The 15,780-nt window shown below is 38.8% G+C and overlaps 4 protein-coding genes and 1 pseudogene across 6 annotated transcripts; all 5 read right to left on the bottom strand.

Moving 5' to 3' along the window:
* LOC104781937 overlaps positions 1-6,973 on the bottom strand; it is a 10,827-nt pseudogene extending 3,854 nt beyond the window's left edge.
* On the bottom strand, positions 7,278-9,742 carry LOC104784191 (MND1-interacting protein 1-like). The gene is made up of 4 exons (XM_010509249.1): positions 9,578-9,742; positions 9,324-9,503; positions 8,306-9,049; positions 7,278-7,999 (listed from the first exon to the last, which is right to left on the bottom strand). Exons 1-4 carry the CDS (start codon positions 9,740-9,742, stop codon positions 7,481-7,483), a joined length of 1,608 nt encoding a protein of 535 aa, XP_010507551.1. The 3' UTR covers positions 7,278-7,480.
* LOC104781935 (probable pre-mRNA-splicing factor ATP-dependent RNA helicase DEAH6) lies at positions 9,802-11,222 on the bottom strand. Of its 2 annotated transcripts, XR_766961.2 has the most exons (6): positions 11,129-11,222; positions 10,711-10,817; positions 10,479-10,609; positions 10,143-10,385; positions 10,007-10,078; positions 9,802-9,842 (listed from the first exon to the last, which is right to left on the bottom strand). XR_766961.2 is itself a non-coding variant. In XM_010506733.2 (4 exons), exons 2-4 carry the CDS (start codon positions 10,805-10,807, stop codon positions 10,311-10,313), a joined length of 303 nt encoding a protein of 100 aa, XP_010505035.1. In that variant the 5' UTR covers positions 10,808-10,817; positions 11,129-11,222; the 3' UTR covers positions 10,112-10,310. The 2 variants fall into 2 exon arrangements, 1 of the variants encoding a protein (XP_010505035.1); XM_010506733.2 differs by lacking the exons at positions 9,802-9,842; positions 10,007-10,078 and having other exon boundaries at positions 10,112-10,385.
* On the bottom strand, positions 11,527-14,521 carry LOC104781936 (MND1-interacting protein 1). 2 transcript variants are annotated; one of them, XM_010506734.2, is made up of 3 exons: positions 14,416-14,521; positions 12,555-14,227; positions 11,730-12,248 (listed from the first exon to the last, which is right to left on the bottom strand). In XM_010506734.2, the coding sequence occupies exons 2-3, from the start codon at positions 14,190-14,192 to the stop codon at positions 11,730-11,732; spliced, it is 2,157 nt and encodes a 718-aa protein (XP_010505036.1). In that variant the 5' UTR covers positions 14,193-14,227; positions 14,416-14,521. The 2 variants fall into 2 exon arrangements, with proteins under 2 accessions (XP_019100452.1, XP_010505036.1); XM_019244907.1 differs by lacking the exon at positions 14,416-14,521 and having other exon boundaries at positions 11,527-12,248; positions 12,555-14,213.
* Positions 14,746-15,771, bottom strand: LOC104781934 (probable pre-mRNA-splicing factor ATP-dependent RNA helicase DEAH6). The gene is made up of 4 exons (XM_010506732.2): positions 15,683-15,771; positions 15,265-15,371; positions 15,033-15,163; positions 14,746-14,939 (listed from the first exon to the last, which is right to left on the bottom strand). The coding sequence occupies exons 2-4, from the start codon at positions 15,359-15,361 to the stop codon at positions 14,865-14,867; spliced, it is 303 nt and encodes a 100-aa protein (XP_010505034.1). The 5' UTR covers positions 15,362-15,371; positions 15,683-15,771; the 3' UTR covers positions 14,746-14,864.

Here is a 15,780-nt window from a genome sequence, read left to right as displayed (position 1 = left end):
CCACTACTGTGACTTTTTATAATCACCAAAGCAACCAAGCTGCACCTTGGTACAAAAGATGTCATAATTACCTAAAATCCTGAATTTCTGCTTCAGTGAGCTTTTCATCTCCAAAAAGGTATGATTCATCTTCCAGATAATCCCTGTGAAGAAAAGAGGAGAAAGGAGAAGTCAATTCAGGATCAACAGTAAAATAGGTCAGAAATTCCAAAGTAAAAAAAAAGAACTCTTAAAAGTACCTAAGCTCTTCCAGTTTCCANTTTCTCAGACGTACAATCCTCAAATCGAATGGAATAGCCAACCTGTGACAAGCACCACCAAAGATTTAGTTTCTTGCAGTGTCTAGTCCGAAATTGTGTAACAAACAATTGCCAAAGGAAAAATGTTAAGATAAACAAAAAGAAAATATACCTCATGTCCAAGTTTGACACCCATCTCTTGAGCAACACGAGCAGACACACTCATAGCCGCAACTCTTCGAGGCTGCGTACAACCAACCTGCCGTGTGACAAAAAATAATTAGGGTGCTTAAAAGTAAATCGTGTCCCTAACGTCTGTTTTTCTTGTTTCTATACTTTCAAAATTCTGGCCACAAACAAAGACAGTCCTCGTGAAACTCTAATAAGCTAGCTTCTGAAAAGCAGAAAACTTAAATAGCTAGACTTGCTTGTGGCAACTTGGACATGCTAAAGCTCATCTAAAGAACAAATAACACAGAAATTTAATGATGACACTTAAATTCCTCTTTTTTGCTTTAAAGGCTAATAATTCATTTGATTGTGTGCTTAAGGTCAAGTGTACCTTTCCATGCTTTGTGTAACCAGCTTCGTGAAGATATTGGGGTATCTGTGGTCTTGCCAGAACCCGTTTCTCCCACAATGATAAGAACCTGGTCAATTAAAAATGAGGAAAAGGGTAAGAATCATACATGTAAAAGAAGAAACTGTTATCCAAATAAAAGAAAAACTATATGCACATTTCGTAATGAAAAACACATCAACAATAAGATATGCTAGGCTTTTCTCATAAATTTCTTCTTTGTGAATTCTATGTCATATACTTAAATGCTACGTCATGATGATATTTGCTAGAGAAAGCTTCTCTTCTATTTGATGAAATGATTTTGTGATTAGGGATCATTTTAAAATTTAAGAGTAAGAAACAATAACTTAAACAAAAAAACAAGTGAAAAAGGAAGAATCACCTGATGATCTTTCACAGCATTAAGAAGTTGTTCACGATATGAATAAATTGGCAGATTTTTTCTCTCCTCCTGATTCATTAACGAATAACATATAAACAAGTCAGAAAATCTTTTAACTCCTGAAAAGGAAAACTTCAAACAGGGTAAGTGGATAAAAGAGGTGCACCCGAAGCATATCAAAAGCCGATTTCCCAGTAGACTCTTGAGATGGTTTAGCAGGCATTGCGTCTTCATACTGTAATGAAAAAACGAGTAGTACTAGTCAGCTAAAAATCACTGCATAAAAGGACATACTACAGACCTAATAGGTGTCATAGTCAATACATTATCACCAGCCAACACAGATGCTTTTATGAAGTCTATTTGGTCTTCAAATACAAACCTGCAAAAATAATTATATATTCTTGGTCAAAGTGATAGCAAGGATAATTAGTCAAACGTAAAATTCGAAATTAAGATAAGATAAGACTATGACAAAAAAGTAACAAATCTTACTCGTAATTGTCTGAGACCTGCTTATTCTTAGCACCAAATTTTAATGTTGCATTTCCTGCATGACAATATCATTTAGTAAAACAGAGCATACATTTAAAACAAGACTGGTCGATAATAAAAGCGCTAAAACAGAAAATTACCAATCTGATGGTCCTCCCAAGCTTCTTGCTCTGCAAAGGGGTTCATTTTCTCCGTGGAACCCGTGTCCCTAATCAAATAAGAATATAGAGCATCCATAAGACATTCACAACACGAAATCGAGCGATGTTTAAAGTGTAAGCAAAGTAGAATGTTATGGATTCCAAGTCATGCATCCTTTCTCACCTGTAACGTTGTACAGAAACAGCAAATCTCTTCTCCTGGTCAACACTTCCATCTTGATCATATGCATCCGGCATTCTATACTGAACTCCAAAGAGGTTGAAAAAAGAGAAGTACAAATAATTCAGAAGAAAGAAAAACTAAAACCAGTAACACACTTCTTTTTACGGTCAAAACTTAAGTAAGGTCCAGTAAGATGCAATTACCTCTCCTACATTATCTTCTTCTTGTGTCCTTTTCTTTATGAGCTCGTAGATTGCTTTCTTGTATCTGTCAAGGTATCAGATTAACCAATGCTCAATTATTATTAGCCAGTAACTAACAAATCCTAGCAAATCCGAATAATACCATAGAGTTTTCAGATTATTACAAAAAAATTCCCAAAAGTAAGCCACTACTGTGACTTTTTATAATCACCAAAGCAACCAAGCTGCACCTTGGTACAAAAGATGTCATGATTACCTAAAATCCTGAATTTCTGCTTCAGTGAGCTTTTCATCTCCAAAAAGGTATGATTCATCTTCCAGATAATCCCTGTGAAGAAAAGAGGAGAAAGGAGAAGTCAATTCAGGATCAACAGTAAAATAGGTCAGAAATTCCAAAGTAAAAAAAAAGAACTCTTAAAAGTACCTAAGCTCTTCCAGTTTCCACAGTTCCCTTTTCTTCAAATATTCTTGCCGTGAGAAATTCCTGAATCAAAACCAACAAAACATAACCAATAACAATGAATGAGTATAAAGTCATTAAAGATATAATTTTCAAACAATAGGACGACTGTTAATGATTGTTTATGAGGAGGCAGTTGACGACGTGAATAGTTCTTAACTGGAAATCAACTTGGCAACTTTACATAGTATGATAGTCAACCCTAAAGTACCTTACATTTTCAATCATGACCTGTTACTGTATTTCAATATGGATGCATTTGTTTATGTCTCTCTCAAAAAAAAATTATCACAGACCATAGATGCAGGGAAGAAACTATTAGCTAGAGAAACTCCAGAAGTACCTTATGGGTTGTGTATCACCCTTCTCTACAGCACTATCTCTTCGAACAACCTCTTCTGTTATGGAAAATAAGAATTTCTGAATAAGTCCGNTCTTTCACAGCATTAAGAAGTTGTTCACGATATGAATAAATTGGCAGATTTTCTCTCTCCTCCTGATTCATTAACGAATAACATATAAACAAGTCAGAAAATCTTTTAACTCCAGAAAAGGAAAACTTCAAACAGGGTAAGTGGATAAAAGAGGTGCACCTGAAGCATATCAAAAGCCGAATTCCCAGTAGACTCTTGAGATGGTTTAGCAGGCATTGCGTCTTCATACTGTAATGAAAAAACGAGTAGTACTAGTCAGCTAAAAATCACTGCATAAAAGGACATACTACAGACCTAATAGGTGTCATAGTCAATACATTATCACCAGCCAACACAGATGCTTTTATGAAGTCTATTTGGTCTTCAAATACAAACCTGCAAAAATAATTATATATTCTTGGTCAAAGTGATAGCAAGGATAATTAGTCAAACGTAAAATTCGAAATTAAGATAAGATAAGACTATGACAAAAAAGTAACAAATCTTACTCGTAATTGTCTGAGACCTGCTTATTCTTAGCACCAAATTTTAATGTTGCATTTCCTGCATGACAATATCATTTAGTAAAACAGAGCATACATTTAAAACAAGACTGGTCGATAATAAAAGCGCTAAAACAGAAAATTACCAATCTGATGGTCCTCCCAAGCTTCTTGCTCTGCAAAGGGGTTCATTTTCTCCGTGGAACCCGTGTCCCTAATCAAATAAGAATATAGAGCATCCATAAGACATTCACAACACGAAATCGAGCGATGTTTAAAGTGTAAGCAAAGTAGAATGTTATGGATTCCAAGTCATGCATCCTTTCTCACCTGTAACGTTGTACAGAAACAGCAAATCTCTTCTCCTGGTCAACACTTCCATCTTGATCATATGCATCCGGCATTCTATACTGAACTCCAAAGAGGTTGAAAAAAGAGAAGTACAAATAATTCAGAAGAAAGAAAAACTAAAACCAGTAACACACTTCTTTTTACGGTCAAAACTTAAGTAAGGTCCAGTAAGATGCAATTACCTCTCCTACATTATCTTCTTCTTGTGTCCTTTTCTTTATGAGCTCGTAGATTGCTTTCTTGTATCTGTCAAGGTATCAGATTAACCAATGCTCAATTATTATTAGCCAGTAACTAACAAATCCTAGCAAATCCGAATAATACCATAGAGTTTTCAGATTATTACAAAAAAATTCCCAAAAGTAAGCCACTACTGTGACTTTTTATAATCACCAAAGCAACCAAGCTGCACCTTGGTACAAAAGATGTCATGATTACCTAAAATCCTGAATTTCTGCTTCAGTGAGCTTTTCATCTCCAAAAAGGTATGATTCATCTTCCAGATAATCCCTGTGAAGAAAAGAGGAGAAAGGAGAAGTCAATTCAGGATCAACAGTAAAATAGGTCAGAAATTCCAAAGTAAAAAAAAAGAACTCTTAAAAGTACCTAAGCTCTTCCAGTTTCCACAGTTCCCTTTTCTTCAAATATTCTTGCCGTGAGAAATTCCTGAATCAAAACCAACAAAACATAACCAATAACAATGAATGAGTATAAAGTCATTAAAGATATAATTTTCAAACAATAGGACGACTGTTAATGATTGTTTATGAGGAGGCAGTTGACGACGTGAATAGTTCTTAACTGGAAATCAACTTGGCAACTTTACATAGTATGATAGTCAACCCTAAAGTACCTTACATTTTCAATCATGACCTGTTACTGTATTTCAATATGGATGCATTTGTTTATGTCTCTCTCAAAAAAAAATTATCACAGACCATAGATGCAGGGAAGAAACTATTAGCTAGAGAAACTCCAGAAGTACCTTATGGGTTGTGTATCACCCTTCTCTACAGCACTATCTCTTCGAACAACCTCTTCTGTTATGGAAAATAAGAATTTCTGAATAAGTCCGGTAGAAACAAAATTTTGGTTTTACCCATAATTTAACACGAAGATGCTTATACGTGTTCATGCATGAACTAAAATAGGCCGTACCTTGCTCTTTCTTTGACATTTTTGGCTCTGTTAGCTGTTCATTAAAGAAAACAAAGAGACAGGTTAGTAACAAAAGATCAGATACCAAATACTAACAAACCGAGAAATGAACCCTTACATAGTTTTCTTTGACTAGCAAAAGCATCTAAGCATACAAGATTGAATCGCATATTAAATTGAAAAATTTGGCAGTTCTGTTTTCTACCTTAAACCAAGATAAAGAAGATCTATAGTAGTTATTCTTGTATATTTTTTCCGCAAAATAACGCAGCTGGTTGGCTAAAAAAGGATGTCAAGATGAGAAAAGATAGCTTGTTTCTTCTGAGGTATGCAAATAACACAAAGAATTACTAAAAACAGAGATCTTTTCGGTGCACATAACAGAGAAGACATACCTTTCGTGTCCGTGCAGTATCACGTTCTCTTAGGTGCTGCTCTAGTTCTTCTCTCTCCCTTTGGTCACGTAATCTTTCCTCTTCAGACTGTGGCAGATGTACACGATTGAAGCAGATTGTCAGCAAATCGTTTATGAAAGCAGGCATTGTCCACACATAACTACACACTACCAAATAAGAAATATTTTCCCAACAGTTCAAAACATAGCTGAAATGCAAGCACCCTAAGAATAGCCAACTGCCAAATATACCTCAGTGCCATCATCCTCGCCTTGGGACACCTTTCGCCTAACATTCCTTTTGTCCTCTCTAATAATCACCACCTGCATTGTTGTTACGTCAGAAAGGGTATCACATTATTAGAAGAGCTATGGTGTTATATCTTACCATAAAGGAAAAAAAGGAAGTCTGTCATTGAATAGAAAACAATTTGCCTCATCATCGTCGTAGTCTTCCGAATCCTCAATTTTCTTTCTGAACCTCTTTTTTCCTTTATCTGACTTTCCTGATTCCAAAGCAGATTGATTCTCTGCACTGCCTTCATCTTCATCGTGATCAGCCTCTAAAAGGGAATTTTTTTTTTTGCTTCTTCAACAGCAGCGCTGCCTCTGCTTCTTGTTGCTGGTAGAGCTGAAAGAAACCAAGTATATCAACCAAATTATAACTCTATATATATGTCATACATTCTTTTCCTACTCAACAAAAGAGCATAGAGGAACTCACATTCACACCAGTGGTTTTACGGGGAACTCTGGCATAAATTTCTTCTGCAAAAGCACGGGTATCACCAGACAAAGAAAGCCCGCAATCCAACAACTCACCCACGAGTTCATCTGGTGATTCTGATTTTTTAGCTGCACAAAAAAAAGAAAATCCCACTTTGTCAGATAAAATCAAAATAACCAAAATTTTTTCATTTAGCTTTAGTGGTCCAAAACGAAACACCAAGATTTACCCTTGGCAATTAGATACTTGACAACATCAGTTTGTGAATAGCCTAGCAGAACCATCAACTTATCCGAAACCCAGGTGTTCAAATCCTTGCTCCCCATTCTCACTGCACTGCAATTTCAAACCAACACCACGGAATCAACACAGATTTCGATGATCAGAAGAGCCAAATTTTCCAAAATCACTTGTTCACAGAGAAGTAGAGTTAGTGAGTATATACATAACCACTCCGACTCTAAAAAGGGGAAAATCCCAGGAATCGAAAACCAAGCGAAGGCAGTAACTAGGTGAGACAAATAATTTCAGAATGATCGAACAAGGTAGAAACCCTAAAAGATTAGGGTTAAAACCTAAGGAGAACTAGGTTTTCTGAAAACTCGCAGAGACGGAGAAGGAAGGTGATGGCAGGTTATAAGACTTACCAAAGGAAGCCGAGTAAAAGGAATCGTACGGCGGATTGTATCGAAGAGTATTCACCGGCGGCGACTCAAGTCTCTTCTCCGAAGACAAACGGATTCTGCGTCGAATTGTGTTTTTTTTTTTTCCGTTTTAATGTACCAACGTCTATTTATACGTGACTCTGAAGCCTTTTTTATTTATTTTAATATCGTACATTTGAATTTCCATAATTTTAATTGGTTTACCGGTCTAAACCGGTTTGGTTTAAGGTTATTGAAAATATCTTCTAGACAAACTTGGTATTGTGATAACAAATGAAACTTGATTGATAAGCTCAAGCGCCTTAACTTATTTTAGGTTCACCGGTAAGGAAAATATTCATATGGCTCATTGAGTTTAACGACGGCGTCTCAGGGTTGGGTTAGGGAAAGTGGAATTTTATTTACTTACATTGTGAATCCTGGGAAGATCATAAACCAGGCAACATCTTCTTTCAACAACTCAAAACAAATATTTTTAAGCAAATGCAAAATAGTCCAAAACCCTCAAATTGAAGATAAGAGACAATATGAAACCTGTGCTGTGATTAATCGTGGAAACCCAGATAACGGTTTTTTTTTAATACTAAGAACTCGCTCCAAAGACACGGATTCTCTGCTGAACCGGAGCTCTGCAACACGGACAGGTCGCGTTGCTACCGCCCATGAAGCTATCGCTGCAGCTCGCACAAACAACTTGGTGTGCACAAGGGAGAAACATAACAGAAACCTCATCTTTCATGCAGATCAAACATTCCCGGTCACAGTTTGCTTCCTTCTCATATGACCCATCAAGCTTATCCAGGTCTTCAAGCAGCTTATTAGACATTGCTTCTCCCTTCGACTTGTCTGATTTCCCCTTTGTGTGAGAGGTGTTATTGGATTGGAGGCTTGTGTCAGTCGAAGAGGCTTTGTTGAGCCGAGACAGCTCTTGTTCCAGTCTTTGAAGATCGTCTTTGTGTCTCTGGAAGTCTATTTCGATCTTTAACCGCAGGGTTTCCACCTTTCTCTTGTTGCTAGCCTCGGTTGCTTCCTTGGAGCGCTGTTCTTCTTCCACTTGAGCCAAAGCTTGCTCCTTAGCTTTCTGCTCCTGCCTCCATTTCGCCTGCAGATACATATTTAACAAGATGAAAAGAACATGAAAACTGCAACAAAAATAGACGATAATACGATCCATCTAGCAGTACAGAGGGTACACCTGGCCCGTGAAAAGTATAAACAGGAGTAATAATTCCTTAGGAACAGATCTCAACACTGATTCTGTCAGGGTAGTTAGACCACGGTTCAAAGAGATGGGTACATTATCTTGAAACCTAACTAAAAGGACTTCCACAGGTTACAGTGTCAAAAATTGTGAAGATCCAGAGGAGATTTCTTGGTGTGTAAACAAAGATAATGCATTTCTTGGTACCTCATATTCTTTTTCTTCCTGTGTGATCTGAGCTAAATCCCTATGAAGTGCCTTAATCTTCTCCTTCTCAGCTGTAATCTCGTCCTGCAACTTCATTTTCTGCTTCTCCCACGCCACATGTTTCTTCAAGGACTTTTTCTCTTTCTTCGATGCTTCAATGCATGCCGTGAGAGATTCTGATGCACTTAATTTGGAAGCTTCCATTTCCGCCCGGATTTCTGCATTTTCGTGCTCAAGTGCCCTGGCTATAGCGCTTGCCTTGTCAACTTGACCACTAGCTTTTCTAAGAGCATTTTCCATCTCTGATAATTTTTTCAAGGTTGAGTCCTCACGAGTTTGTTTCCCCTTTTTCAACCGTTGAGTTTCTTCTCTCTCACTCCTCAACGTTTTAAGCTCGGCCAGTTCATCGCTGACCTTTTGGGCAGCTTGCATTGCCTTCTTCTGAGCCCAGTCTTTCCTGTCCTTTAGTTGCTTTTTGAGATCCTGAACCTGATGAAGTAGTCCTATCAAAGCATCATCCTTTAGCTCCTCAGGTGCTGAATCAACATTGTCATCAAGGTTCAGATCACGGAATTTCTCCAGTACTGAACTGACACTTTCTTCACTCCCCGACTTACGTGGCTGCTCACAANAACAAAATTTTGGTTTTACCCATAATTTAACACGAAGATGCTTATACGTGTTCATGCATGAACTAAAATAGGCCGTACCTTGCTCTTTCTTTGACATTTTTGGCTCTGTTAGCTGTTCATTAAAGAAAACAAAGAGACAGGTTAGTAACAAAAGATCAGATACCAAATACTAACAAACCGAGAAATGAACCCTTACATAGTTTTCTTTGACTAGCAAAAGCATCTAAGCATACAAGATTGAATCGCATATTAAATTGAAAAATTTGGCAGTTCTGTTTTCTACCTTAAACCAAGATAAAGAAGATCTATAGTAGTTATTCTTGTATATTTTTTCCGCAAAATNCAATCTCTCTCTTTAACGTTAACTCTTCCCCACACAAAGAAACCCCGTTGCCGGAAAACTTAGGTCCTCCTCTCCCATTACCAAAACCCCAACCTCCATGGAATCTACACAATGCCGGCGCGATAACACCACCAACACCATTCACAGTACTACTAGTACTCCCATCAACTCCTTCTACATTACTACTACTATTATTCCCCTTANAAAAGATAGCTTGTTTCTTCTGAGGTATGCAAATAACACAAAGAATTACTAAAAACAGAGATCTTTTCGGTGCACATAACAGAGAAGACATACCTTTCGNTCAAGAAGACCCGGATGATAAATAAGATGCTTTAGACGCGAATCAACAACTGATTCCGATAGACCCGTCCTGTCGAGCAAACAACACNTCATTAACAAACACCACATTGCATCACCTTTACTCAACTGAGGCTTAACTTGCTGCAGCAAATAAACCATACCCGCAAGAGAATACTCCTCCAACTGTCTCAAATCAGTAAAAACCGTCTCTGACTGANTCTTCTCTCTCCCTTTGGTCACGTAATCTTTCCTCTTCAGACTGTGGCAGATGTACACGATTGAAGCAGATTGTCAGCAAATCGTTTATGAAAGCAGGCATTGTCCACACATAACTACACACTACCAAATAAGAAATATTTTCCCAACAGTTCAAAACATAGCTGAAATGCAAGCACCCTAAGAATAGCCAACTGCCAAATATACCTCAGTGCCATCATCCTCGCCTTGGGACACCTTTCGCCTAACATTCCTTTTGTCCTCTCTAATAATCACCACCTGCATTGTTGTTACGTCAGAAAGGGTATCACATTATTAGAAGAGCTATGGTGTTATATCTTACCATAAAGGAAAAAAAGGAAGTCTGTCATTGAATAGAAAACAATTTGCCTCATCATCGTCGTAGTCTTCCGAATCCTCAATTTTCTTTCTGAACCTCTTTTTTCCTTTATCTGACTTTCCTGATTCCAAAGCAGATTGATTCTCTGCACTGCCTTCATCTTCATCGTGATCAGCCTCTAAAAGGGAATTTTTTTTTTTGCTTCTTCAACAGCAGCGCTGCCTCTGCTTCTTGTTGCTGGTAGAGCTGAAAGAAACCAAGTATATCAACCAAATTATAACTCTATATATATGTCATACATTCTTTTCCTACTCAACAAAAGAGCATAGAGGAACTCACATTCACACCAGTGGTTTTACGGGGAACTCTGGCATAAATTTCTTCTGCAAAAGCACGGGTATCACCAGACAAAGAAAGCCCGCAATCCAACAACTCACCCACGAGTTCATCTGGTGATTCTGATTTTTTAGCTGCACAAAAAAAAGAAAATCCCACTTTGTCAGATAAAATCAAAATAACCAAAATTTTTTCATTTAGCTTTAGTGGTCCAAAACGAAACACCAAGATTTACCCTTGGCAATTAGATACTTGACAACATCAGTTTGTGAATAGCCTAGCAGAACCATCAACTTATCCGAAACCCAGGTGTTCAAATCCTTGCTCCCCATTCTCACTGCACTGCAATTTCAAACCAACACCACGGAATCAACACAGATTTCGATGATCAGAAGAGCCAAATTTTCCAAAATCACTTGTTCACAGAGAAGTAGAGTTAGTGAGTATATACATAACCACTCCGACTCTAAAAAGGGGAAAATCCCAGGAATCGAAAACCAAGCGAAGGCAGTAACTAGGTGAGACAAATAATTTCAGAATGATCGAACAAGGTAGAAACCCTAAAAGATTAGGGTTAAAACCTAAGGAGAACTAGGTTTTCTGAAAACTCGCAGAGACGGAGAAGGAAGGTGATGGCAGGTTATAAGACTTACCAAAGGAAGCCGAGTAAAAGGAATCGTACGGCGGATTGTATCGAAGAGTATTCACCGGCGGCGACTCAAGTCTCTTCTCCGAAGACAAACGGATTCTGCGTCGAATTGTGTTTTTTTTTTTTCCGTTTTAATGTACCAACGTCTATTTATACGTGACTCTGAAGCCTTTTTTATTTATTTTAATATCGTACATTTGAATTTCCATAATTTTAATTGGTTTACCGGTCTAAACCGGTTTGGTTTAAGGTTATTGAAAATATCTTCTAGACAAACTTGGTATTGTGATAACAAATGAAACTTGATTGATAAGCTCAAGCGCCTTAACTTATTTTAGGTTCACCGGTAAGGAAAATATTCATATGGCTCATTGAGTTTAACGACGGCGTCTCAGGGTTGGGTTAGGGAAAGTGGAATTTTATTTACTTACATTGTGAATCCTGGGAAGATCATAAACCAGGCAACATCTTCTTTCAACAACTCAAAACAAATATTTTTAAGCAAATGCAAAATAGTCCAAAACCCTCAAATTGAAGATAAGAGACAATATGAAACCTGTGCTGTGATTAATCGTGGAAACCCAGATAACGGTTTTTTTTTAATACTAAGAACTCGCTCCAAAGACACGGATTCTCTGCTGAACCGGAGCTCTGCAACACGGACAGGTCGCGTTGCTACCGCCCATGAAGCTATCGCTGCAGCTCGCACAAACAACTTGGTGTGCACAAGGGAGAAACATAACAGAAACCTCATCTTTCATGCAGATCAAACATTCCCGGTCACAGTTTGCTTCCTTCTCATATGACCCATCAAGCTTATCCAGGTCTTCAAGCAGCTTATTAGACATTGCTTCTCCCTTCGACTTGTCTGATTTCCCCTTTGTGTGAGAGGTGTTATTGGATTGGAGGCTTGTGTCAGTCGAAGAGGCTTTGTTGAGCCGAGACAGCTCTTGTTCCAGTCTTTGAAGATCGTCTTTGTGTCTCTGGAAGTCTATTTCGATCTTTAACCGCAGGGTTTCCACCTTTCTCTTGTTGCTAGCCTCGGTTGCTTCCTTGGAGCGCTGTTCTTCTTCCACTTGAGCCAAAGCTTGCTCCTTAGCTTTCTGCTCCTGCCTCCATTTCGCCTGCAGATACATATTTAACAAGATGAAAAGAACATGAAAACTGCAACAAAAATAGACGATAATACGATCCATCTAGCAGTACAGAGGGTACACCTGGCCCGTGAAAAGTATAAACAGGAGTAATAATTCCTTAGGAACAGATCTCAACACTGATTCTGTCAGGGTAGTTAGACCACGGTTCAAAGAGATGGGTACATTATCTTGAAACCTAACTAAAAGGACTTCCACAGGTTACAGTGTCAAAAATTGTGAAGATCCAGAGGAGATTTCTTGGTGTGTAAACAAAGATAATGCATTTCTTGGTACCTCATATTCTTTTTCTTCCTGTGTGATCTGAGCTAAATCCCTATGGAGTGCCTTAATCTTCTCCTTCTCAGCTGTAATCTCGTCCTGCAACTTCATTTTCTGCTTCTCCCACGCCACATGTTTCTTCAAGGACTTTTTCTCTTTCTTCGATGCTTCAATGCATGCCGTGAGAGATTCTGATGCACTTAATTTGGAAGCTTCCATTTCCGCCCGGATTTCTGCATTTTCGTGCTCAAGTGCCCTGGCTATAGCGCTTGCCTTGTCAACTTGACCACTAGCTTTTCTAAGAGCATTTTCCATCTCTGATAATTTTTTCAAGGTTGAGTCCTCACGAGTTTGTTTCCCCTTTTTCAACCGTTGAGTTTCTTCTCTCTCACTCCTCAACGTTTTAAGCTCGGCCAGTTCATCGCTGACCTTTTGGGCAGCTTGCATTGCCTTCTTCTGAGCCCAGTCTTTCCTGTCCTTTAGTTGCTTTTTGAGATCCTGAACCTGATGAAGTAGTCCTATCAAAGCATCATCCTTTAGCTCCTCAGGTGCTGAATCAACATTGTCATCAAGGTTCAGATCACGGAATTTCTCCAGTACTGAACTGACACTTTCTTCACTCCCCGACTTACGTGGCTGCTCACAAATCTCTGAAAGTTTAGCAGCAGAAGCAGCTGTGCAAGACAAGCTATTACCACTAGTATCAGACTGCATTTGCATCTGCTTCTTTTGCTCCATACTAGCACGATACCCAGCAGCAAAGGCTGCAACATTCTCTCTCAACAAAGACTTCATTGACGGTGAAAGATTAAATCTCCTCGGACAATCAATCTCTCTCTTTAACGTTAACTCTTCCCCACACAAAGAAACCCCGTTGCCGGAAAACTTAGGTCCTCCTCTCCCATTACCAAAACCCCAACCTCCATGGAATCTACACAATGCCGGCGCGATAACACCACCAACACCATTCACAGTACTACTAGTACTCCCATCAACTCCTTCTACATTACTACTACTATTATTCCCCTTTCCAGAACTCGGTAGATCCATCGTACTCGCCCTTCCCACATGAAGCTCACTCATTAACAAACACCACATTGCATCACCTTTACTCAACTGAGGCTTAACTTGCTGCAGCAAATAAACCATACCCGCAAGAGAATACTCCTCCAACTGTCTCAAATCAGTAAAAACCGTCTCTGACTGATCCTCATTGTCCTCATTACTACCTTCACCAGTACTACTCTTAAGATAAGCCAAAGAATTATGCAGAATATTCGACATAACATCCATACCACCATAACAATACCCATTACTAAGAACAGCTCTCAAAGCCACATCCTCATCATAACCCAATCCAACAAGCTTCGAAATCGCTTCGTTGTACAAATACTCCAAATGTTTAAGCAATATATCCTCTAATTGCTCCTCCGTACAGTAACCCCAACCATTCTCCTCGAAATTGCCACTAGGGTTAGACTCTGGACACGAATCAAGAAGACCCGGATGATAAATAAGATGCTTTAGACGCGAATCAACAACTGATTCCGATAGACCCGTCCTGTCGAGCAAACAACACGGATCGAATTCGGGTTTCACGGATCGGGTCTTCCGGTTTGGCCTAACATGCTTCTCTCTCACTGTACACCCCATCAGACTTTAACGCACGTCTTTGTATGTACGAAAATCTGAAAGGAAAAAAAAAAAAAAAATCCCACAGAGATTGATTCAGTGATGAAGATCATTGGAATCCTCAAATGAATAACCAAAACCAGAATCAAGAGAAATGGGTGTGTTAATTGATAACAAAATGATGTATAGAAAATTAGAAATCACAGAAATTTAAACATTAGGAACAAAGTATAGAGGAACTTACTGATCGGCGATTGCTGAGAAGAACGAACTCCGGTGGAAAGACAGAAGAAATGTGAAGCTAAAAGGGACATGCAAGAAGAAAAAGAGACCAGCTTTTTTAGGTAAGTTTCTTCTGGTGGTGGGGGTGTGTGTTTTCTGACTGTCGAACTTAATGGGCCTAACTGGGCTTTTTTATTGGGTCAGGAGTTTAAAATTGTATGAAACGGCGCCGTGTTTGCTCCTTGTTTACGTCCTCCTCCAACCTTGGTCTGCGAACTTTGAAACACACGTATCGTCGGCGTCACCAGTCCCCTGAAGCTCCATCTAGCTCATCCTATCNAACAATTTGCCTCATCATCGTCGTAGTCTTCCGAATCCTCAATTTTCTTTCTGAACCTCTTTTTTCCTTTATCTGACTTTCCTGATTCCAAAGCAGATTGATTCTCTGCACTGCCTTCATCTTCATCGTGATCAGCCTCTAAAAGGGAATTTTTTTTTTTGCTTCTTCAACAGCAGCGCTGCCTCTGCTTCTTGTTGCTGGTAGAGCTGAAAGAAACCAAGTATATCAACCAAATTATAACTCTATATATATGTCATACATTCTTTTCCTACTCAACAAAAGAGCATAGAGGAACTCACATTCACACCAGTGGTTTTACGGGGAACTCTGGCATAAATTTCTTCTGCAAAAGCACGGGTATCACCAGACAAAGAAAGCCCGCAATCCAACAACTCACCCACGAGTTCATCTGGTGATTCTGATTTTTTAGCTGCACAAAAAAAAGAAAATCCCACTTTGTCAGATAAAATCAAAATAACCAAAATTTTTTCATTTAGCTTTAGTGGTCCAAAACGAAACACCAAGATTTACCCTTGGCAATTAGATACTTGACAACATCAGTTTGTGAATAGCCTAGCAGAACCATCAACTTATCCGAAACCCAGGTGTTCAAATCCTTGCTCCCCATTCTCACTGCACTGCAATTTCAAACCAACACCACGGAATCAACACAGATTTCGATGATCAGAAGAGCCAAATTTTCCAAAATCACTTGTTCACAGAGAAGTAGAGTTAGTGAGTATATACATAACCACTCCGACTCTAAAAAGGGGAAAATCCCAGGAATCGAAAACCAAGCGAAGGCAGTAACTAGGTGAGACAAATAATTTCAGAATGATCGAACAAGGTAGAAACCCTAAAAGATTAGGGTTAAAACCTAAGGAGAACTAGGTTTTCTGAAAACTCGCAGAGACGGAGAAGGAAGGTGATGGCAGGTTATAAGACTTACCAAAGGAAGCCGAGTAAAAGGAATCGTACGGCGGATTGTATCGAAGAGTATTCACCGGCGGCGACTCAAGTCTCTTCTCCGAAGACAAACGGATTCTG

Source organism: Camelina sativa, chromosome 4 (genome assembly GCF_000633955.1).
Source record: "Camelina sativa cultivar DH55 chromosome 4, Cs, whole genome shotgun sequence".
In the NCBI taxonomy this organism is placed as follows: Eukaryota; Viridiplantae; Streptophyta; class Magnoliopsida; order Brassicales; family Brassicaceae; genus Camelina; species Camelina sativa.
The sequence above is the reverse complement of the archived record's forward strand: the minus strand, read 5'-3'. Positions and strand labels throughout refer to the sequence as shown.